At 36.4% G+C, this 23,664-nt stretch overlaps 8 protein-coding genes across 12 annotated transcripts in view; 5 read left to right on the top strand and 3 right to left on the bottom strand.

Annotated features, from left to right (window-relative positions):
• On the top strand, positions 1,328-5,986 carry LOC105176293 (uncharacterized membrane protein At3g27390). The gene is made up of 10 exons (XM_011099042.2): positions 1,328-1,769; positions 2,333-2,441; positions 2,545-2,737; positions 2,825-2,958; positions 3,718-4,006; positions 4,197-4,303; positions 4,429-4,570; positions 4,778-4,976; positions 5,082-5,325; positions 5,421-5,986. Exons 1-10 carry the CDS (start codon positions 1,676-1,678, stop codon positions 5,683-5,685), a joined length of 1,776 nt encoding a protein of 591 aa, XP_011097344.1. The 5' UTR covers positions 1,328-1,675; the 3' UTR covers positions 5,686-5,986.
• Positions 6,188-8,395, bottom strand: LOC105176291 (very-long-chain 3-oxoacyl-CoA reductase 1-like). Its single transcript, XM_011099041.2, has 3 exons — positions 7,687-8,395; positions 7,094-7,163; positions 6,188-6,746 (listed from the first exon to the last, which is right to left on the bottom strand). Exons 1-3 carry the CDS (start codon positions 8,322-8,324, stop codon positions 6,492-6,494), a joined length of 963 nt encoding a protein of 320 aa, XP_011097343.1. The 5' UTR covers positions 8,325-8,395; the 3' UTR covers positions 6,188-6,491.
• Positions 10,040-10,950, top strand: LOC105176290 (early nodulin-like protein 1). The gene is made up of 2 exons (XM_011099040.2): positions 10,040-10,371; positions 10,586-10,950. The coding sequence occupies exons 1-2, from the start codon at positions 10,170-10,172 to the stop codon at positions 10,885-10,887; spliced, it is 504 nt and encodes a 167-aa protein (XP_011097342.1). The 5' UTR covers positions 10,040-10,169; the 3' UTR covers positions 10,888-10,950.
• LOC105176289 (RPM1-interacting protein 4) lies at positions 11,175-12,307 on the bottom strand. 2 transcript variants are annotated; one of them, XM_011099038.2, is made up of 3 exons: positions 12,171-12,307; positions 11,593-11,793; positions 11,175-11,495 (listed from the first exon to the last, which is right to left on the bottom strand). In XM_011099038.2, exons 1-3 carry the CDS (start codon positions 12,177-12,179, stop codon positions 11,472-11,474), a joined length of 234 nt encoding a protein of 77 aa, XP_011097340.1. In that variant the 5' UTR covers positions 12,180-12,307; the 3' UTR covers positions 11,175-11,471. The 2 variants fall into 2 exon arrangements, with proteins under 2 accessions (XP_011097340.1, XP_011097341.1); XM_011099039.2 differs by having other exon boundaries at positions 11,593-11,790.
• Positions 14,376-16,587, top strand: LOC105176288 (succinate dehydrogenase [ubiquinone] iron-sulfur subunit 2, mitochondrial-like). The gene is made up of 2 exons (XM_011099037.2): positions 14,376-15,110; positions 16,244-16,587. The coding sequence occupies exons 1-2, from the start codon at positions 14,446-14,448 to the stop codon at positions 16,413-16,415; spliced, it is 837 nt and encodes a 278-aa protein (XP_011097339.1). The 5' UTR covers positions 14,376-14,445; the 3' UTR covers positions 16,416-16,587.
• Positions 17,748-20,714, top strand: LOC105176287 (cystinosin homolog). 3 transcript variants are annotated; one of them, XM_011099036.2, is made up of 9 exons: positions 17,748-18,200; positions 18,283-18,415; positions 18,537-18,626; positions 18,727-18,851; positions 19,156-19,198; positions 19,638-19,755; positions 19,834-19,883; positions 19,993-20,082; positions 20,230-20,714. In XM_011099036.2, the coding sequence occupies exons 1-9, from the start codon at positions 18,082-18,084 to the stop codon at positions 20,230-20,232; spliced, it is 771 nt and encodes a 256-aa protein (XP_011097338.1). In that variant the 5' UTR covers positions 17,748-18,081; the 3' UTR covers positions 20,233-20,714. The 3 variants fall into 3 exon arrangements, with proteins under 3 accessions (XP_011097338.1, XP_011097337.1, XP_011097336.1); XM_011099035.2 differs by having other exon boundaries at positions 17,749-17,945; positions 18,032-18,200; positions 19,993-20,714; XM_011099034.2 differs by having other exon boundaries at positions 17,750-18,200; positions 19,993-20,714.
• On the top strand, positions 21,414-22,149 carry LOC105176286. The gene has a single exon (XM_011099032.2). It carries the CDS (start codon positions 21,464-21,466, stop codon positions 21,998-22,000), a length of 537 nt encoding a protein of 178 aa, XP_011097334.1. The 5' UTR covers positions 21,414-21,463; the 3' UTR covers positions 22,001-22,149.
• LOC105176285 (protein WVD2-like 7) overlaps positions 22,032-23,664 on the bottom strand; it is a 3,822-nt gene continuing 2,189 nt past the window's right edge. The window contains exons 6-9 of one of the 2 annotated variants that reach the window (XM_020698680.1): positions 23,253-23,322; positions 23,093-23,155; positions 22,868-22,978; positions 22,032-22,781 (exon numbers count right to left, since the gene is read on the bottom strand). In XM_020698680.1, coding sequence (XP_020554339.1) covers positions 22,557-22,781; positions 22,868-22,978; positions 23,093-23,155; positions 23,253-23,322 — 469 coding nt within the window. In that variant the 3' untranslated portion in view covers positions 22,032-22,556. Of the gene's footprint in view, positions 22,782-22,867; positions 22,979-23,092; positions 23,156-23,252; positions 23,356-23,664 lie in introns of both variants that reach the window. The other variant, XM_011099031.2, reaches the window with a different exon arrangement.

Raw genomic sequence — 23,664 nt, 5'->3', positions numbered from 1 at the left:
TCTTCATTTTAGAATTTTTTATGAAGAAATTTTAACTTGTTCAACTCTAATACACATCATTGCCAGCTTCATACGCATCATGTGTAATATTTAAATGGACTGAGTGAAAAAAAAATAAAATTACTCGCTTACCTTTAAAAACATAATAAAATCCAAAGTGAAGAACAAATGTGATGGAGGAGAAACAAATTTCGTCGTAAAGAAAATATTGTTCCAACCAGAAAAGGAAGATATCTACTCAAAAGGAAGGTCCAAATCAAACCTGCCTACATCGTTGTAATTCAACAAATTATGAGAACACACTTAATAAACAAATTCTGGCCATGTAAAAAGGGTAGGTAAAGGACGAAACAGTATTTTGCCTTCACCTATCCTAAATAGCGTAAATTTGAAATAGTATAAATACCTCTCATTATTTAAGAAAAAAAAGGGATTGTTTTGTAAGAATTGTAGTATAAAGTTCATCGAATTGTACCTCAATAATAAAAATTCAGTCAATCTCATTTTTTGACGACATGAAAATGGCTAGATTTATATAGAGATAAATAATTTCTTTTTCTCTTTCTTATATTTATTTAGAGACAGTGACAAAGAATCATCCGACATTCAAAATATGTCGGGTTATGTCATTCTTGTCCTGTAATGACATCCTCAAATTATTTATCTGGAGAAAAAGAAAAACAAAAATATTATCAGCACTAAGACGTTAGCATTGTGGATAATAAAGTCACATTATAACGTTTAATCTGGATAATTAATTAATTATTATGACACCCACATTATCTAAATAATTAAGTTATTAGAAAATATAAACATTATGTATTAATATTTTTATATATTCTCCTCACTTGCAAGCACTAATATTTTCTTTTATAAATAAATGACAATAAAAAATTCAAATTTTTTAACCTAACTCTACTATTATATTAAATAATCAACTTATCTAAATATTTAATTTTTATCAGACAAAAAGAATGATTTAATATTAGTATCAATAATACAAGTCAAATGGTTCAATTATATAATCACGTGAAGTCTGCAATTAATTATTATAATTTTAATTTATTTAAATCAATACATAGTTGATGGGTGAGATCGTGGAAATATTTTTTATTTATTTTTAAATAAAATAAAGGCATATAATTATGTCAGGATCATATATATAATAAACAAAATCAAATATTCTTGTTTCATTAACCAAGATTTATCATAATAATTTATGAGCTGATATGTTAACTAATTATCACGAGAAATTGTTGCTATTTAAAAAATTATTATTTTCTATATGTAAGATACAAATATAATTAATGGTGAGGTTCGAAGTTGTTTGCTTGTAAAACTGAGGAGGAAGTTGGTGTGCTCTGCTGTCTGTATCGACTTATCTGAATGCTTTCCAGCGCAATTTAGAAGAAAGACCCACATTAAAGATTCTCCATTTCTCTTGTTTTAAATACTTTCCATTTCAAATTCTTGAAAAAGACTCAAGAAAAGAAAGGGGAATCATAACACAGAAGAAACCCACCACCACTCCTTCCTGTCTCTGTGCTGGCTGGGATCTGGTTCGAGAAGTGGGGTTGAGTGGAAAAGGAAGGAGCTTTCTTTTTTTTCTTGAGAATTCCTGTTTGATTTTGAGATGGGTTTTTGGTGATTGAGTGAAAGATCCAAGAGGGAAAGAATGGAACCCCCAAGGGGGTTGTGGGCTTCTTTGTGGAACTTCATCCGTTTCTTGCCTTTCTTCCTTGGTCTTCTCATTCTTGGCTTCATTAAAGGTCGGTGTAATTTTGTCTCTCAATTGGTTTCTTGGGTTTACTGTTGGTTTATTGCAACCATTTCCTCTTAGGATCATGTCATGTGTGTTCTAGATTCTTTATCTTGGTTGCATATATGGTAATCGGTAAATGGACTGCGCGTACCTATTTTAAACTAAGGGATAAACTTCCTTTAAGAGATGCTTTAGTAATAAAATTACAAATAAGTATCTGTATTTATAAATTGCAGTGTGACACGCCAACTTGAGATTTTCAATTTTGAGGGTGTGGTTGTTGGGCTTGTTTTCTTTTATACATAGTTTCCAGATTTATGGTTTATAATCTAGAAATGCATCTTTTTGTCCAATTAAATATGTCTCGGGAAGGGTTGAAATATAGGGAAGTTTTAACTATGTTGGTTTTCTTTAAAGTTTCAAGAAAAGTAGTTCCTAAGATGACTGGTTAAGCCACCATGTGTTTTATTCATAATATTCAAGTCTCTTATTGGGGTTTAAAATATTGTAATAGATATCTTGCTAAATAATAGAGAATCTTTGATAAACATTTCGCCTTTGTTGTTTCAGGTCTCATTATGTTCCCAGTGATATTTCTCCTAATGACTGCCGGGATCTCTGGGATAATACTTGGTCTTTGGCCTATTCACTGTTTCTATACTTACTATTGCGTTTTGAGGTGTGTTTCTTTAGTTTATTACTTGTATACTGACTTCACCACATTGAGCAATCATCACTAAAACTGATGCATTTTTGTTCTTTTTTTGTTATTCCATCGGCAGCACAAAACAATTTGGTCCTTGCCTGAAGCTTATACTTTGTATATGTATTCCTGTGATCTTAATAGTATGGCCACCTGTTGGGATTGCCTGTGGCGTTCTAGGTGGGGCAGCATATGGCCTGCTTGCACCAATGTTTGCCACTTTTCGGGCAGTTGAAGAAGGAAGGACTGACAAGTTTTACCACTGTATTTGTGTATGTACATCTTGCTGACTCTAAGCATAACACATTCCCTATTGTTAGTGACTTATAAATACAGATATTGTTTCACCATGTGTGCAGGATGGAACTTGGAGCGCTGTCCAAGAGAGCTTCACTATTCTCAGGGATTTTCTGGATGTTTGTTACTATTCTTACCTCTCAATCATGGGTGATCTACGGCGTCAAGGGCCAGATGGGAAGTATTATGAGATTAGGTCTGTATCCTCTGCCATTAGAATTGTCTATTTGAGTTTCCTGGTTCTTTGACAGGTTTAGTGACTCATATTGTTAATTGCATTTCAAGTAATTATACTTCCATTATAGAGTTTCTTTTTCTGAGATACAGTTGTCCTTTCTGTTCATATCTATTTATGATAGTACTTGTTCATCAATCAACTAATTCTACTGAGACAAGATTCCATTCACAGCAGCATACTGCTGCTGGTCTGATTACATGCTCATTTCTGTCCGTATATATTTTTGCAGTCATTCATTGCAACTCTGTTGCTGCAGTGATTTTCTTTTATTAGGAATATAGGTTTTGTATATTGTTTCACTCTGGTGGTAAGCTTTTCTTTACTCTTGTCAATTGAATGATAAACATTTGTTGAAATTCTTGAATCGTGCTAATACCATCTGAACTGCTTATGCAGAATCTTTTCTTTTCTTTTTTCCTTCTTGAGGGTTTTACGTTGTGTTATGTTTATAAGCTCTGACTAAGTTGACTATCTTTCAACCTTTTTTTTTAATATTATGTTATGCTGTCTTTTTGCTTCCAAGAGTCCAGAATTTTTTGTGTTCTTGTAGTGTATTTCACATTAAACTAGCACTGTTGGAGTTCTAATATATTCTGATTATTACGCACGATCTAACTAATGAACTGTAGTTTAACAACTTGCCACAAGTTTGGTCCTTCACAATGGTTGTTTGCTCTGGTAACTTCTACTTCAATAAATTTATGCTCCATATTGCAGATTGTTGTATGTTCCCCTTGCTTTAATAGCTGGAATACTGGGTTCAGTGATTGATCTGCCTATGATCTCAATTATTGCCCTGTGTAAGAGCCCCTACATGCTTTTCAAGGGTTGGCATCGGTTATCTCACGATTGCATTGGACGTGAAGGGCCTTTCTTGGAGACTATATGCGTCCCATTTGCAGGTCTAGCAATTTTACTGTGGCCATTGGCCGTTGTTGGGGCAGTGTTAGGCTCCATGGTATCAAGTATCTTCTTGGGTGCTTATGCAGCAGTGATAGTGTATCAGGTTAAATTTCCTCTTGATTACCTCTTTAAATCCCCCTCCCTTGACAAAAAGACTATAGAAATGGAATGAAAAAGGTTCTTCTCCTAGAATAGGGGATAAAAAAAGAAATAGCAAGAAAGCGATCTGGTTAATCTTTCACATTTTTATGACCATTACAAATACAATCTTCATTGGTGGTCTTTTATTGCAGGAGAGATCTTTTTGGCTTGGACTTTGTTATATTGTTGCTTCATTGTCTATTTATGACGAGTATAGCAACGATATTCTTGACATGCCTGAAGGATCCTGCTTTCCTAGGTCCTAACTTCTGTGTCTTAGCACACTTAACACACACACATTATATATGATAATCTTGTATATTTTCACGATCAGCTGTCACATGATGGAACTAATATGGCTGCAATGCTTATTTGTGGCTGCAGACCAAGGTATAAAAAGAAAACTACATCACGAACTAGCTCTAGCAATCATTCGGCTTCTTTCTCAAGGCCCAGCTCCTTCAAAAATCCACCCTCACGTACGAATTCTGTAAATACACCTATGCTTGAGTTGAAGCCCCTGGAGGTATACTTTTGGTCCTGAACACCGCTCCAGAGAGCCATAATATGCCTTATTAACATTTATCATTATATTAGTGTCATTTGCTGCAATGCGTATGCTTGTTTGTTAACCATTGCCTTATCTCTGAAGAGTGTGAAATAAAGAATTATTGAGTAACTAACATCTAATTCTTGAACTGGTGCTTTGGGTCTCCTACACATACTTTTGTAGTTGGCTGATGCCTTGTTCAAGGAGTGTCAGCGCCATGGGGAAGTTATGGTCTCAGAAGGAATAATAACCCTAAAAGATATCGAAGATGCAAAAAATAACAAAAGCAGCGGTGGAGTGATAAGCATTGGTTTACCCGCTTATTGCCTTCTTCAGGCACTTCTGCGTTCATCAAAAGCCAATTCTACTGGTATATTACTAAGTAAGTGAAAGTGTTTTTGTTTTTTTTCGATTATCTGATTCTTTGTTTTTGTAGTTGAGATGCTGTCAAGAAAATGATCTTGCGTTTGTCTTCTCATTGATGCAGGTGACAATGTTACTGAAATAACATCGTCAAATCGGCCAAAAGATACGTTTTTTGATTGGTTTCTTAATCCACTCTTGATAATTAAAGACCAGATTAAAGCTGACAACCTTTCTGAGACAGAGGAGGAATACCTGAGCAAGTTAGTTTTATTGGGTGGTGATCCTGCAAGATTGAAGAACTCAGATATTGGCGCAGCACCTGAATCTGAGCTTCGAAAAGCCGAACTGGATGCATTAGCTAGAAGGTAAACGTAACAGTTTCTCTATTTGAAATCCTAAAAAACATCACTACTATCACTGTATTCTGATTTCCACTCTGCTGCTTATTTCTTTGTCAAAGACTTCAAGGGATCACTAAATCTATATCAAGATATCCAACATTTAGACGTCGTTTTGATGGTAGCATGAAAATAATTATGGATGAGCTTGCTAAGAAGGACGGTGGCAGTGGAAAATCTAGCAGCAATGGTCCTCAGACGGTGCCAAAATCAAGGAGTATGTTGGAGCGGCTTTTTAGTCAGAAATCTTTGAGAGGCCGAACAAGTGACCATAGCTATGATTCAGACACTCAGACGCCATTTGAAAGAGACATTGAGATCAGATAGAATGGTGCGACATCCGTTCACTTCGATGTTGTATCAGCTGCAGATTTTCAGGCCATACGAATGTAAATTGAACATTACAGGACTTGCTTGATAGTCCTAGATGCATAGATGGTTTTCCTTTTCTAGAATTTTTCATAGATCCTCTGATTTCCCGAAGTTATGATTGCTCAATCTTTTGGTGGGCATCTCATGAATTTCTGTCCCAGAATTTGTAGTCCTCCCTGTAACCTGTATTCTTAAACCCACATATAGTTTGAAAGAATTGATGCAATAAAAAGAAAAAAAGAAACTTTAATTTCTATATTTTTCCCATTTTACTTGGTATACATGCTGCAGTTCTTTTTTCCTCAGATACTTGCTTTTCTTTATTACTCAACCATGCATTTCTTAGAAAGACAGCAGTCAACAGTAGTTGTATTCTTTTACATTCTCTTGTCCTAATTTCTTAGTAAAAGAAATGAGGATTTTCCAGTTGCCACTTTTAGTGGAGGCACTGATGCGGTACTCCTAAGTTATTGATGAAATTTGAATTACACAAACCTCACTGATACATAAAATACATTAGCAATTGACTGCATAAGCGGAGAAGCCTAAATACTTTGAATAGTTTGTAAAGTCTTGAGCTGTCTCAAACTCATCAAAGAAAAAATGAAAACCAAGGTTCCAAACAACAAAGATTGCTCATGCATTTAATGTCTCAAATTACTCCTATGTCTTCGTATCAGACAATGACAACTTTCTCACTAAAAAAGGGCTGGGAGAGAGTAGCAGGTAGAGATAGAGAGAGCGGCAGAGCCTGGTGGCTCCTATTCCAGCTTTCTTGAGTCCTTGAGTTGTCCTCTCTTCCTAATACCAAGGCAGAAGTTGAGACGCCAAGAATCCACAAAAGACTCTGGCAAAGAATACGCCAAAGCCCACAGAATAGTATGCGGCCAGTAAGGTGTGCAACGAGGTTCATAGCCAATCCAACGAAGAGCAGCAAGAGCGTAACCATCTGTTGACGGAACGAAGAAGGAGGACCGTCTGATTGATGCCATCTTTGTTGCGACATATAAAGGCACCTGTAGATAGTTATGAAGTGAGATCTTGCCCTATTCATGCTTTTCAAATTCTGGATCAATATGATTTCAAGTTGAAGTGAAGTTTACACAACAAGAAATGCTAATCCTACAACATAGTTGATCCAAATGATATCTTTAAACTACTAACTCAAGCTGAAGTAGTGTTCGTATGAAATGTCACTTCTACAGAAGAACCAAGACTAACAATGCCAACCCAAGGACATCGCAAGAAATCAGGCGCACAACGAGAATAGAATATAACAGTTCAATGAAAGCCAGGATGCAAGTAAGATTTAATCCAAGACGGAAATAATGGTATAGAGTTGTTCTGAATCCAGAATGTGTACCTGGCACTGCACATCGATCCCACTCTTTTTGTACTCCACATACAGGCATCTTGAGAACTGGTCTACATACCTGAAAGATCACACACCCAACTTATTATCAGTTTGAACAAAATAAGTCCATCCCAACCCTCTGATGAATCTCAGACAAACTAGTCTTAAAGCAAGTACAGCAAAGACCTTAAAACTGCATATAAGTTTTCACACCTCAATCAATATTTCCCCAATGCCTTGGAACCAATCAATCCAACAGTGATATGGCAAATCACTAGCAGAAATTACATCAGTCAGATGCTAAAACCCCCCAAGAACCTCTGAGACCAAGAAACTTCTACATCTATCAAAAAACATCAGCTTCTAACATTGGCACACAAATCAACGATCTTTTCACTTCTTCCCACACTTTCAGCAAGATCAATTCCAGCATCAAGCAAAAATTATTCGAACTTCAGTTTGAAATCCATAAATCACGAAACAAGCTATAATTTTGATTAGTTTTAAGCTCAACTCAATACGACTGCAATCCAAAAGTGAATAACCAGACAAAACATAAAATGAGACATCTCAAGAATTGTAATAAAACAAATAATACTTACGCCTTGGTCGCAGCATAAACAGAGTAAAGGGGATCAGAAGGAATAACAATAGCAGCACCAGAGCCAATATTCACAATAGCCCCTCTTTTCCTCTCCACCATTCCAGGCAAAACAGCTTGCGTAACTTTCGTGGTACCCTCAACATTAACCTTAATCAAATTGCTCAACAACTTATCATCCACTTCATGCAAGAATCTGGCATAAGGATACGACACCCCAACGTTATTAATCAACACCCCAATCTCCAAACCTTGGATGGCCTCTTTAATCCTCGAAACACCATCATCTAAGTCCCCAGAAAAATCCACCACCACGTTCTTGATCTGGGTCGACCCGTATTTAGATTTAATGGACTCCGAGACTTCCTTGAGCTTATCAGGGTTCCGACCCACAAGAACTAAGTTGAGCCCCTTTCTCGCCAGCTGAAAAGCGAAGGCTTTCCCGATGCCATCAGTGGGGCCGGTGATTAAAGCCCATGACCCGTATTTCTTGAGATTCTTTCCGGGTCGGAGGAAATTAACGTAGACCCATTTGAGAAAGGACAGTGAGAATTTGAGGGTGGAGAAGAAGCCGAGGGTTAGGAGGAAGAGAATCCATGAGGGCTGAGATTTCAGCTGTTCCAAAATGCAGTCCGTCATGGCTGACGATGGAGTTACGTACTTACACTGAAGAAACAGCGCCAATGAAAAGTGCAGCAAGGGAAGAAACGCTAAACAAGTATATATATATATATATATATATATGTTTTACATTTTTTATTTTTATTTTTGGGTTCATAATTCAATTCTTAATATTTTTTATTTATTTATAATAAAAGATTTTAATAAAAAGACTCTCATTAAAATTGATCGATACACTGCTCAACTTATTTACTGCACTTTATACTCCAACTAACTATCGGAATACGTTATTTAGACCCAACAACCATAAATTCAACTTTACAACATTTTTATGAGTGATCTTATATAAACCGTTCATAGCCAATTTTTTATTATAATTCTTGTGATCCTATCAGAATAGAAATAGTTCTTTTTCATATATTTTTTACACACGTTCACAATCTGATCAAAAATAAAAAAAAAATTTAAAAATAATCATAAATGGAAACAAGTATTTAAGATATAGGATAAGATAGGGTAGGGAGGAGCAACCCATAATAATTGAAGAGGAAGGTGAGACAGAAACAGTTGGGCCATTTATTTATTAGGACAATAATAAAAGAAACAAACGTCGGAATTTTCATGAAAAAGTTAGTTGAAGTAGATGAGCTGAAATCAGGCAGGCTGCCCCTATTTCCATAAATTCTATTACCCAATCAATTAGGTCACCAGCCCATAAAATATTATACATAATTACACTCCCCTCCCATCACACATTTGGTGTAATTACACATAAATTTTTTATAATAAGATTTTCTTGTACTTGCGATACCATCATATATTAATGTTGTGCTAATGTACAGCCAACACGAGTTTCTTTTGAAAAATTAAAAACTAAAATAATCAATCAAGGATAAGACTGCATTATGTAAACTCGTGTGTGTAATATTTATAGAGTGTTTGTAAAAAAAATTTATGTTTAGAGAAATAGTTTTTGCAAAAGAAGTTGAAAGTTGTAGTGGAATCAAAAGTGAACAACGTTTGTAAAAAAAGTGACATATAAACGTTAAATTAGATAGTATTGATGAAAAAAATACTTGTACAATAAGTTTAATTGATTAAAGATTGTTTTATCCCTATATATTAAAATGATACTATTTTTAACTACTTAAGATTTACACTTGTTTTTTGTTAATAATAAATTATTTTTTCTAAAAAAATTTCAATTATTAAAAAAACTGAACGTTTAATTGAATAATACTCCGTCTAAGAAATAAAATTTTTCATTCATAGAGAATAAATAAACTTGCATAATTTGCTAAAAAATATATTTTTTTTATTATCAATGTTAAATGTGCATTAATGGAGCCAAAGTTGAAATGTTTTTTTCAAAAACTCTCACAAACACTCATTCACAATGATGCCATGAAAATATGGTAGAAAATTATTTACTGAAAAAAAATTACTAATAAAGAATAAATAAATAAATAAATTCATAGTCTTTATTAAGGCTTAATTGACGACTTAGATAGCCAACTACCATCTATTTAATTAATTATATCAATAATTTTTAATTCGTAGACGTCATTTAAAGTTAATTTATTTTAGTAATTTTGATAATTGATCATTTTATTTAATTAAATAATATATTAATATTTTAAATTATGCATACATGGAATATACTTAGATTACTAGTAAATAAATAGAAATGAAAGAGAAAAGGTTGAGCAAGTAAAGAAACCGTTTTTGCCCACTAAGCCATTATCATCTTCACGTTCCTTAATTCCCATACTTATATCTGCAATTACTAATTAATGCTAATTACGTCTTAATTAATCTCATCTACGCCTCACCCTCTTACTTGAAGAGAAATCATACCGATCGATGGCATCCCAAACCACGCAAACACGCTTTCTGCTTCTACTAGTGTGCACGGTTTTCTCTTCTCTTCAGTTCTTGCAATGCGTTTACTGCACGGAATTTGAGGTTGGTGAGAGAGGTGGTTGGGCTGTACCTCCGGGGAACGACACCCACATGTACAATGAATGGGCTTCCCGGAAGAGGTTTAAGCTTGGCGACACCATACGTAAGTACTTTCACAATGTCTTAATTAATTATGTTGAACAAATCATTCCTGCAATAGTAATCATTTGTAAGTTAGTTTTCAACTACATTTATTAATTTTGATTTAAGATATATAGTGCATGATATGCATTTTAATTTATCTGGATATTATTGTCGGTACATATATATATGTCAGAATTTTGTATCGGGACAACGTTAACAACTTGGTTATGTAGGGTTCAAGTACAAGAAAGATTCAGTGATGGAGGTGAACAAAAAAGACTACAATGAGTGCAATTCAACTCGACCTGAATTCTTTTCTAACAACGGGAACACAATCGTTACCCTAGACCGCTCCGGCTTCTTCTACTTCATAAGCGGAGCAACCGGGCACTGCGATAAAGGGCAGAGAATGATCGTGTGGGTTATGACACAGGACGCTTCCGGGCGAACCACCTCCCATGCTTCCGATACTGCCGTCTTCTCATATGGACTCTTTGTAATTGTAGTTTCTTTTCAATTTGTTTACCTTAATTAGCTACTACTATTTTGCTTTAATTTTGTTTTTCTTTTTTGGCACTTTATATTAATTAGTTCTCTATTCATACGTACATTTACGTGTTTAGTATTTGTTAAAATATAAAATGATGTGAATTTTATACACGTAGTATGTATATGTGAAGTATTGCATGGGGACGTGAACTAGAACACTAATCTACAATATTACAACTACAATTAGAGCGTATATGTTGGTAAATATTAGAGTAAATATGGTGTAGTGTGTGAAGAAAAGATGTAGATAGAGAAGTTAAGAGGGAGAGAGAGTAGTTGAATGTCCGTAATTCTATAGAGGTCGCATGTGGACAGTGATGGATCTTGCTATCGTCGTTCTACCAAATGTTGTCGAAACAAAAAGACCAAATCCGATTCTAGTTGAAAAATCCCTCGTCAACACATTCTCAACGACTTATATGGAACATACATACGCGAGGCGGCTATAAATTAAAAAAGACAACACTAGTCCCAATTCCGGAGCCGAGAACTGCCAGTGCCCACTTCCAACTACTCTCAACGACGTCGTTTCCTACTTCGTGTATATGTAGCTTCTTGAATGATCAGTCCTTAGAAACAGCAAAGCCACTTTTTCTGCATTAAGCAGGAGATGGATCAGTCACAAACTGGTTCATTTTTGGACAGTCAAAAACGTTACTCGTATATAATTAATTAATGAATGATGAAGAACCTTGCGGGGTTGGTTGTCATCGAATGGATGGGAGGGAGGAGAGGCTTCGTCGTGCACGGGTGGCGGAGTAGGTATCATCTCCGTGGCCTTGGCTTTCTTTTCATCCCTAGCCTTGGCGAATATCACCGTAAACCCGTCGGCCGAGGCAGGGTTGTTCACGTCCCACTCCCCGAATTTCGGCAACGCCCGACCTTTCTCCTGCTGGAACCATCCACATTCCACACAACAAATTATTAAGTATGTATGTATATATATATAGTAAATAACACATTTCAGTCAAGCACAAATATTCTTCGTCCTGATTCTTTCTATTATCAACAGAAATCGTATCAGCCATATCATTCTTGTAGTATTATATTTTCTTCCTAGAAAACGAACTTTCGAACCCATTGCATGTAAATCATCATAACCAAATTAAAACATACACAAATCCCATTAGCACAAAATTATTAAAGATATGTCCATGGCATTGGTAATAACATATATATATATATATATATATCCAAAGAAATGAAAACTAGGAAAAACAAATGATCATGAGATGATGAGAAGGAAAAAAGACAAAAGAAGAAACTTACAGACGACATCAAAGATTGCAGAATCCGGCTCCAAGATCAGACACGAGAGAGAAATGAAATCTTAGAGAGAGAAGGAGGTTGATGAGAATGAATGGTAATAATACTTGGAGAGAGAGAGGAATGTGGCAGAAGAGAAGATGAATGGTAATAATACTTGGATAAAAAAACCACATAATTAATTAAGTAGCATTTTAAATACTAGGTTTATACACGGAATTAACACATCATATATGCGTTATTCTTGGATAATTAATATGTTTATTTATTATGGCAAATTAAGTTCAATTTTTGCAAGAAAATATTGAGAGCACCCCATTTACGTACTCATCAAATCAATTTAAATATTTTCTTTATTATAAATTTGTATTTCATATTCTGTATTTTTTTCAATATATACATTAATGCTAGGAATATAAAATATTTTCATTATTAATACAAAAACGATGTGGATTTTACCTTTACGGGCATGTATTAAATATACTAGGGGATATAATATTTATTGTATAATGTAATGCGAGCAAAAAATGCTGGATAGTCTAATAATTAGAATAAAATTTTGGGCTAGTTACAAATTTTATAAATTAGAATCGGCAAGAAAGAAGTTAGAATTTTTTGAATTTGATGCGTTCAAAAAATACACGTGTTCAATAAATTTGGATAATTGTAAGACTTGAGTCAAAAATAATGCAAATTTTAAAAGGGGGATCAGCAAAAAAGTTGTTAGCACTCCAACATCCAAGTTAGTATTTGATTTAAAATTGATTAAAGTCAAAAAGTAACTAAATGTAATTGGAAATTGAGATATTGTGAATAAAATTAATGAAAAGTGTAAGAACACGTGATAATTTGCTTGTAGAGTACTTAGAGAATGTTTAGAGAGTGAGAGAGATGTTTTAGAGAGTAAGATATGTTAGTCCAGAGAGTGAGAAAAGAATTAAAAAGGTATCCCCGTATGGAGGAGTAAACCTGTATTTATAGGGGTGTCTCATTGCACTGGAATTATGCACATTTCCTTCATTTTCTAGGACAAATGTATAAGAACCGTTTGGATAAGCAATGATCTGCTTTTATCTTCTGTTGGATGTGCTTTTGAATGCTTCTCTTTGAGTTGGGGGAAACCCTTCATCAATGAGGATTTATAACAGCTAAGGAGTTTCACCTACCAAGGTGTCCAGGGCTTTGGAGGGATCTCCATCGTTTGCAAGGAGTCCAATTGTTAGGGATGTCCTCATTGCTAGCGCTGATGAAGTTCCAAGGTGGCTGCTGACCTCTGAACTGATAAGGTGCTGAGTGGGAAAATGGGTTGCCACATGTGTGGGCCTCTAGGACCTAATATTTCGACGGGCTTTAATCATAGTTAGAGTTGGAGGATGTCATGGGACTCCGTCCTTTGTCAATCTGTTTTCTGGGGGACACCCGCCAGGGCCGCTTGTCAGGTTCTTTTGGGCTTCTCAATTCTTTCTTCTTTTTGGATCTTTTAGACCTCTTTGGGCCAACTTTTTTTTTTTTTATGCACATCAAATCCCAGGATAATAATGGATTTAAGATAGAAAATAATAAAAGTTATTACAATTTAATGATTTGAGGTTGTAATTTTGACCCTCACTCTATTATTTTTTTGTCATTTTTAATTATTTCATTAATAAAATTATTAAAGTTAATAAAAGTTTCATTTGAAGAAAAAAATATGATCATTTTTCTTCTTATTTTTTAGTATTTTTTGAGTTTTGATCAAAATACACGTATTTCCTTCATTGTTCCTCAAACTTCCAAAAAATCAATTTAAACAATAAATTTTTCATATAATCTTAACCAATTGGAATAGACAGTTGTCGAAGTACCTAGAAATATCAAAAATAGATTTGAATATGTATAAGAAAAAATCAAATTGACAGCGAGAGCTACCGCAGATGTTAACATCTTCCGAACGTCGACGTTTCAGTTCCCTAGAACACAAATGCTGAAACAAAACAAATGTTGCGCGAACCAACCACGTTGTCTCATCCCCATTTCCTCCACTGATCTCTCGCCACGTTTTCCTCACGGACACAGCATCCACGGCTGTCATTTGATATATCTGTTTCCCCAAACTACCCTTCATCAGTCCTTTTCACCGCCATGTCCTGCTTTATAACCACGCAGACCCATTTCCGTCATTCCCATAATCCGAACCTACCTATAGTAGTAATTGAGATTGACACCTCCATCATTACTCTCTCTCTCTCTCTCTCTCTCTCTCTCTCTGTGGAACGTAGCATTATCTCTCTCCCGATCAATGGCGAGTGGATTGCTCCGACGGGCGATATCTAGGGTTCCTGCTGCGTCGTCGGCGGCGAGAGTTGTTGTATTCCGGGCCCACGCCTCGGAGGCCCAGGCCCAACAGGTGGAGCCCAAGGCGACGTCCAATTCCACCCCGAAGACCTTCCAAATCTACCGATGGAACCCGGACTCTCCCAACAAACCGGAGCTCCAGGACTACGAGATTGACCTCAAGGACTGCGGACCGATGATCCTGGACGCCTTAATCAAGATAAAAAACGAGATCGATCCCACCCTGACCTTCCGACGCTCCTGCCGTGAGGGAATCTGCGGTTCGTGCGCTATGAACATCGACGGCCGGAACGGTTTAGCTTGTCTGACGAAAATTCCCCCGGGTGGGCCTACTATGATTACTCCTCTTCCGCATATGTTCGTGATTAAGGATTTGGTCGTGGATATGACGAATTTCTACAACCAGTATAAGTCGATTGAGCCGTGGTTGAAGAGGAAGAGCCCGCCGGAGACTCCTGGGAAGGAGATTCTGCAGAGCAAGGAGGATAGGAAGAAGCTTGATGGGATGTACGAATGCATTCTCTGCGCCTGCTGTAGTACATCTTGTCCTAGCTACTGGTGGAACCCGGAGTCTTATTTGGGTCCCGCTGCGCTTTTGCACGCGAATAGGTAATTCCCGCTCGCGTAACAATTTCGTGAATTTTGTCAATTGTTGTGAGATTTGGTGAAAGGTGTGGTTTTTATCTGGTCATTAACATTTGTTTTCTGAGACTGTTGAGTTCAGTACTACTCTCGTTGATTCTTGTTAAGTTTTGCCCTCGTATGTTTGGATGTATGTTGTATTCTGCTAATGTTAGGAATTAGCCCCTTAAATTGGATTCACGGAAAAGAAAGAGTCAGCATAGCTTTCTTAGGCTAGATTAAGAATCAGAATTGATATAGCACACAGCCCTTGGAGAATATGTGCTAATTTTTTTTTTTTTTTTCGGTGAAGAATATGTGCTAATTCTTAATACAAGAAAAGGGAGAAATAGCATACGATCATTATGATTCATCATTTGGTTAGACCCTTTGGTTTTCAGTCAGGTTGGATACAGTGGAAAATTTTTGCTTCTTTCTTCCTTTGGATTATTATTGTGGCTCCAGGTTGCCTGAAAATGATCTTAGTTCTATATTTATAGCTGACCTGAATATGCAAGTTGCTAGCCAGAAATTCTGATTATTTTGGCAGTTCACTGTAGTTGTCATACTCATGTAGTTCACACAATTGTGGGAACTTATTACATTAGAGTAGGGAACAAGGTTCAAATTCAATCGAGGGATGAAATGGTAGATGTCTGTTTACCTATTCTTGCTAAAACCACTGCCTGGGCCTTTAAGCCATGCCTTGTACATGGAGAAATCCCTGTGAACTGTTGTTTTACTGATGCTATATTTAGTTAAATAGGTCCGTAGGGGTTGGTTGATTTGTTTTATTCTTCTTTCTGTATAATTCTTTCTATTCGTGTCTAGAAGGATTCTTGTATTTCTTAAAGGGGTCTTGGGTAGCGCTGAAGTGTTTCCCTTCGTGGGTGTCTTCTACGGGGATTAGAAAAGCCTGTTTCTGTGACATTTATGGTTCTAAAAGCCATTGTCATGTACTGTGTCATTGTTCCCTTTTGCCCCAATTCATATGCTATTCTGGTATGTGTGATGAATTTAACTAGTAGGAAACGTCAAATTGACTAGAGTTCAATTCTTGGATAACGTAAAAAATTGTATTCTCTTTTCATGCTAAATATGGTTGCCACTGCTGATTGCAGGTGGATAATGGACAGTCGTGATGAATACACAAAGGAGCGCCTTGACGCCATAAATGATGAGTTCAAGCTGTATCGCTGCCATACCATTTTGAATTGTGCTAAAGCTTGCCCCAAGGGACTGAATCCTGGGATGCAAATCCAAAATATCAAGAAACTCGAACTGAGTTCCTAAATTTCCTAGAATATTGAAGAATGCACTTTGTTTGCAAGATTGTTTTGAAGTACTCACAGTATTATGGGAGAATAATGTTATTACTGGTTGTAATTTTTGCAAATTCTATAGCATTTGTACCTTGTAGAAGGTCCTATTTTGAAAATAATGCATTAACTGAGCTTTCTTTTCCCCTCTTGTTCCTTGCTTTTTTTCAAAAAGGAAATTTGGAAATATTTTTTCTTACTTTCTTAGCATGTTAATTTCTGTGTAATCCTGAGGCACGAGGTCAGATGTAACACCGGGCTCATGGATTGAGTTGCAGAATGTGAAAGTAACTGAATGTGTTCAACTGCAAAACTTGAGATTTTTTTGTTCAACTGTTGTATATCTATGCACGCTAAGTTGGGCCGATTGAGTATTGTCATGGATCAGTCAGGAAGTTGGGCCGATTCAGTATTGACATGGATCAATCGGAAAAGTTCGGGTTAGGACTGGTTAGATACCTCATGGCTGGTTTATTCAGGATTTTTAAACAAACACCAATTAACTCATTTTTAAATTCGAGTTTGACCTATGAATTGACGTAGTTGAAGTCCAATCCTGGTCAGATCAAGACTGGATCAGGATAAAAATTATATATAAGGACAAGACAAGTTATTACTTATAATTACCCAATTCAAATCGAGTAGGTTGTATTTGATATATGATTGTTTTAAAGTGATTAATAATATAGTACGTACAAGTATACATGCTATTTAAATTTAATGTGATTCAACTAAAAACTTTCCCACAGTAAATGTGAGCAAAAGTAAATGATCAATTTCCATATTATATTGTACTCATAACTTCATTAGGTATACAAATGTCCAGACATTAGGACTTCAATTGAAATTAACTCGGTCAGATTTCCTGAATTCATTCACAAATGGAAAAGAGTGAGAGAGAGAGAGAGAGAGGGAATAAAAAAAAAAAAAACAAAGAAAAGGGTGATGTGGTTGCAATTTGAACATGGGAGTGAAAGGAAAAATGAACTCCGGCCTGATGCTTCCCAAATATTTTTGTTTAGACAGAAAAAGTTCAATATTTGACCGCGTTTTGTCAAATTAATAAATAGTGATTTAAATTTAAAAAATAATATTTAAGGTATTTATAATTGAAAGTATTTACATATAGTAAAATATTGTATTATAGTGTAGTTTAAATATAAAAATCACTTTTTACATATTCATAAATAATTTAATATTATTAATATATCCATTTATTTCATACTCAGATGTCAGCATGTGAAAAATCCAACGGTAAATATCTAAAACAAGTTTCAAGAATCTGAGCTTAATTTTACGAGAATTTCCACTTTGTAACCCAGAGTTCTTGTAATCAATATAATGACCCAATAAAAATCTTTGGAAAGTGCAAACATCATGGGTCAATTGTATGAATAAGGACGACAAACCAGGCACGTTCACAACCCGATCTTCGTACTGGGTCCCACTCGCCGCACTCAGATCATTGGGAGTTGTTCTTTTCGTCATCAATCTCTTATCGGCAGTAAATTACTACTCCGATTTCGTTACTGGTTTGTTTTTTTTTTTCGTGGGAAACCGTTAGAATTATGTTGGACCATCTATTTGAAGGAGGGCTCGAGTGATTCCTAAAACCCGTGAAAGCAAAGACAGAATCATCGATGGGGTCGTGGAATTCAGTTCAGCTGGAGGTGTTGTACAATGTTCTCGGATGGGTTGCGTTTGTCGCTTGGTCCATCAGCTTCTACCCCCAAGTCATCTTAAATTTCCGAAGGAAAAGGTTTTGAGCTGTTTCACTCTTTGAACGTTTCTTGTTTGATTGCAAAAATGATGATATTGTTTGTTTGTTTCTTTTGTGGCAGTGTTGTGGGGTTGAATTTCGATTTTGTACTAATGAATTTGACGAAGCACTCGTCGTATCTCATCTACAATGCTTCACTCTTTTTTAGCTCCACCGTGCAGAGGCAATACCGCGAGAAGTTTGGTTTTAATGAGGTTCTGTGATTACTTTATTTGCTATCTTAGTGATGATTAAGAAGCCCCTCTATTTTGGGTGGTTCGTTTTCATTTTGTTGAAAGAATGGAATGTTTAATGTGTTGTAGTTGTTCATTGCAGATGATACCTGTTGCTGCTAATGATGTGGCTTTCTCCATGCATGCTGTTCTATTGACTGCTTTTACCTTGTTTCAGATTGCAATTTATGATGTAAGTAGAGCTGTTTCTTGGATAATACAACGAGTTTCAAAAAAGAGCCTTTGTTTCTTTTCAAGAATGATGTACTAAAGAAATCTCTTCTCTTTTACAGCGTGGGCACCAGAAAGTGTCCAAAGCTTGTATTGGAATTGTTTCGGTTGCCTGGTTGTCTGCTGCAGTTTGTGTTTTTGTAGCTATACATAGACATTCCTGGTTTTGGCTGGTGTCCTGCTTCAAGTAAGATGCCTTCTCTTGCATTCTTGATATCTTTTGTTAACTAGTCCCTTTAAGAACATATCTTTAAGTTTTCTGTGAAGAATGACAATGTGATTGTTGCCTGCCTGCCTACCAGTTAGTTTCTCAGTAGCATCTTTCTTATTGTATCATTATCCCTGGAGCCCTGAAACCCGGAAGTCTATAAAAGTGCATGATAATCAACCTCCCATTTCTCAATCAGCGCCTGGCAAAGTCATTTAGATATGTATTGCTTCTCCGAATTCTTGCTTTCTTTTTAACTACCAAATCTGTTGTGTTATTGCAGCACTATTCAGGTTGTTATGACAGTCATCAAATACATTCCTCAGGTAGGTTTGAAATTATGTTTCCGTAGCTGTTGCAGTTTGAAATCATTCAACCAATGAGTTTCCGCATCCTTTATACTCTTAAGGACTATTAATTTTCTGGGGCTTGTCAATTTCAACATTTGTTATATGAACATCTTATCCTGATTCTATATAGGGTAGATTACATTGATACCTCCTGTGCTTAGGTCCTAATATACAAGAATTACAAGTGCACCATTTGAGGTTATAGTTGTAATTAGAATTACACCCCTATTTAGAGGTAAAAGCTTACACAAACACCCCCCTTGAGATTCATTATACTAATACCCCGTCAGGAGGTGTGCCTGTAATTTTATAAAAAGTAGTGAGTGTTTGTATATTTTGACCTAAGCTCAAGAAATATCAATATAATTTACCCTTCTATAAATGTTTCATCATTGAATTCCATTGTCAAATTTAGGCCATCTTAAACTTTCGCCGGAAAAGCACAATTGGGTTTAGCATTGGCAACATCCTGCTTGATTTCTTTGGAGGAGTTACCAACTATGGTCAGATGGTTGTGCAATCCGTAGATCAAAGTGAGTTGTTCTCCCGATACTACAACAACTTGGAAGCCAAGTTCTTTTCCTATCAAATAACTCTGTTTTTTCCCGCAGATTCATGGGTGAACTTCTATGGGAACATAGGGAAGACTATGATATCTTTGGTACGTGAACCGGCATTCCCTTGGTTTCTTTATATCGAACTTATTTGCTGGCTATTTTGTGTCCCTGTATAAGTGTGTGTTGAATGGAGGCACTTGTTTTGTTTTGCAGGTTTCGATCTTCTTCGACATACTTTTCATGGTTCAGCATTATGTGCTATATCGTCCCAAGAAGACAGAAGATCATTCCGATCCTAACGTGGTAAGCAAGGAGCCCCTACTTGAAACCTCTGATCACCCTCATTCTGACTCTGTCTAGTGAAATAATGCGGCTCTTGATGCTAATATCTGTCCATGATTCGCGACTGTGTAAAAAAGCTTCTCTTTCATAATACACGCATTTTCTCAGTAAACAGAAGACAATATACTTGACAGAGGAAACGAAGGCGCGTAATAGTGGATGTGCGTCTCCGCTTCCTAATCTGCCGGAAGAAACTATCAAACTTAGGGTGCATAGTGTTTGTGCTTGCTTTACATGCACTGTTAAAAGTCAATTTGTCCAACCCATTTGGGATCTTTACGTGGTGTACTTCTCCAACTTGCCCGTGATTTCACCCGGGAAAAAAAAAAAAGGAATTAGTCACACGGACATCTGCAAAATCTACAGGCTGCTTCGGGCATTATGGGGGGGAACCTTTGATTAATGTACATTTCCCAACATATAAACGGGGCTTAAATGAACACTGCTACAGCATTCCGGGCCCTATTCTACTATGGAAGGAGATGAAATGCGGGTCTCAAATGGCTTCACTTGATTGTTTTTGCTGTAGATAAGTTCAGAAATCTGTTGGAAATCTTGTAATGTTTTTCCTGCCACGAATCTTTGGTTGCTTACATCTCATTGACCTTATAAAATAACGCGAGACTACAAATACTACTTCACTAGTAAAGTTTACTGCATTGGGTGGTGATAGCAGTACATTGGTATTGGGGAACAACAAGGATCACTGCCTTGTCCCTCAAATCTTGCCTAGTTGCTTGCTGCATCAGCTAATTTCTGTTATAATTAAGATAAGCCATAGTTATTCCCCTTTAAATATAACATCATTATAAGTTCTTTTCTCAGTTTGAAAAAATTAAGAGTACCCTCTTTAAATAAAACATAATTTTGTAGTTTCAATATGACAAAAGGGAAATTAGCACTACCCTCATTGAGTTTCTTTTTTTGTTAGAAAAGAATGGGTAAAATAAATAATTCATAAATATATTAGTCCATAAAAATATTCTAAGAAAATTTTAAAAAATATATAAGTATAATTATGAATCCAAAAGAGCATTTTCATAATAAAATTCAATAGAAACCTAATGATGGTTGATAGAATGAAATTCATTAATTATTAGATAAACATTAAAATCAAAAGTAATGATCATTTTTAAAGAAAAAAAAAATTTATAATTATGTGATTTACGGTGATAATAATGGATATGTATAGGCTTGGCCAACACGTTCGCAAAGTTGCATAGCATTGACCAACAAAGTCCTTGCTGCCCAAGTTCAACGACTTTTCTTTCTATTTAAAGCTATGCAACTCTAGTAGTGTGTCATCTTCATCCAATTCGGCTCACCAAGAACACAGCTAAAAATGAAGAAACAAGGTCGCCAGCATGGTATGGTCCGAGCCTTCCCCATCCTGTCGACTCCACGGAACACACGTTCCAGGTCCAGGAACCTCAATGAGCTAAGCTCATCCCCAACTGCCGGCCTCTTCACCAAGGTCTCCCCCAAGCCCACCAACCAATCCCAGTTCATCGACAAGTGCGGCCGCCCCAGTTGCCGCAACTGCCACATATGTCCAGCTGCTAAGTCCAAGGACAAGCTTAAGGGAGCACAGAAGATGCGATCATCATCGTTGGATTACAGATTGATCGCCTGGAGGGGGATGGACCCCGAGTCTGGCAAGAGGTTTTCATGGTCTTCTGCCACCGGCGTGTTGGACTATTTGGCTGGTGATGACATATATTGTTGTTATGAAGCTAACTACAATAATGATGATGAATCTTATGAACACGAAATCGAAGAAGTTGATGAGGAGGAGGAAACGAGTTTCTGTGAGGTGGGATTATTTTGGCAACTGGTGGATGGTGATGAAAGTTGGTGCTTGGTGAAGAACCATGATTAGCTTTGATTTGATCTGATTAGTTGTATGTTAACCGTTAACAAATCCCACTTGCTTCTTCTACATGTTTATTATTGTTTGTCAAGATACCAAATTATTCGGCAACTGCTAATAACTTAATGGTTCACTGAGGTGTTATATGCATTCTTGAATTACTTGTTGCGCTAGATGAAATGACTTCCTAATGTGTATGGGAGGTGGCCCGAATGATTTTAATGTTTGGGATCACGCTTCACATATTTAGTCAATTATTCACAGCAAGAACAGGTGCACGAACTAAAATCGACTTCAGGCAGATTATTTTCACCTAAAAGAACACCCTCCAGAAGAGGAAGTGTAACTCATGCAATGTTGCTTGAAAAACATTTGTTCTCGAAGAAACATGTTGCAAGAATCCTTGTGTACAGTAACAAACGGAATGAAGAATCCTGGAATGACATCCTATTTCACCAAACACTGGAAGATACATAAGATATACAACACCTTCCATATCATGAAATAACCAATTCACCAGAGCCTCATCTTGATGCCAAGACAAAGTATTATGCAGATGCTCCATTCAAGACTGAATATTTGGGGATCTATTCTCGTGTGTGGTCCTTTCAGGTAATGAAGAAGTAAGAGATTTGCTTGGGTTCAGAACGTTCTTGTTGGATAAATTCTTGGAAACACGATTCTTGGGCAAAGATGTTGGAGGTGGAGGTGGAGGTGGCATTGAGATCGTGCCTCTTGTCTTGGTTGAAATGTTTCTTCCTAGTACTGCTGGCTGAGCCCGAGCTGGAGTCTGCATAATGGGAGATCCAATGATTAAGCCTAAGGATCTGAGTCACTGAGATCTGAATCTACATTATGATATGTAGAATCCCATACCTTCTTCATCTGATTGACTGAGGTTTCTCTTTCCTTGTAAAAATCGGGCAGGGGGCGAGCTTTAAAGCAAAAGCCACAACCCAGTTTCCTAAATTCGTTTCCTGCCTTCTCCTGCAAAGCGGGAGGTCCACTAGTCATACGATATAGATCATATTCAAGCTAACATGAAATCTCAGAAACACATGTTTCCAATGAAAAGAACAAAGAGGCTTTCAATTGTATAACCTTCAATGTCTTTTGCAGCTGTGCCTTTTGCATCTCGTTGGCATTGAATTTTTCCTCAAGTTTCTGAAATTGTTGGGTAAGACAGTAGAGGGAGATCAGCTAACCAAGTTTCAAAATAAGACAAGAAGACAGGAAGGAGTATGAATGAGAAGATTCTTGCCTGTTTTCTCTTTGCAGCTCTTTCTTCTGTTCTCAGAATAAAAGGAGTGGATAAAGTTGGTGACTGTAATCTGTTCCGACAGGCGGTCAATGACTTAGAGCAACTGAAATAAGCAAATGGAAGAAACTCAAGCCCTTCAAACTTAAGTTAAGAACTAAGGATATTTCTCATCCACGCTAGGAGAGAACATTGATGCTATGCTGCTATATGGTAATAATTTAGGCTACTCGCAATTTAAGTTTTGTTGAAAAGAGTTGTTTCCTTCAGTTTTTTCGTAACATGAATTACTAGTTCAAATTTAAGAAATCTCATACAACATTTCATGTTTTCATATTAGCAAGACAAATATAAAAGATAGGCTAAAATCTAGTCCACTTGCTTATGTGATTCTAATTTATGGATGCAAAATATA

The sequence above is a fragment of the Sesamum indicum genome, linkage group LG13, assembly GCF_000512975.1.
Source record: "Sesamum indicum cultivar Zhongzhi No. 13 linkage group LG13, S_indicum_v1.0, whole genome shotgun sequence".
Taxonomy (NCBI): Eukaryota; Viridiplantae; Streptophyta; class Magnoliopsida; order Lamiales; family Pedaliaceae; genus Sesamum; species Sesamum indicum.
The sequence above is the reverse complement of the archived record's forward strand: the minus strand, read 5'-3'. Positions and strand labels throughout refer to the sequence as shown.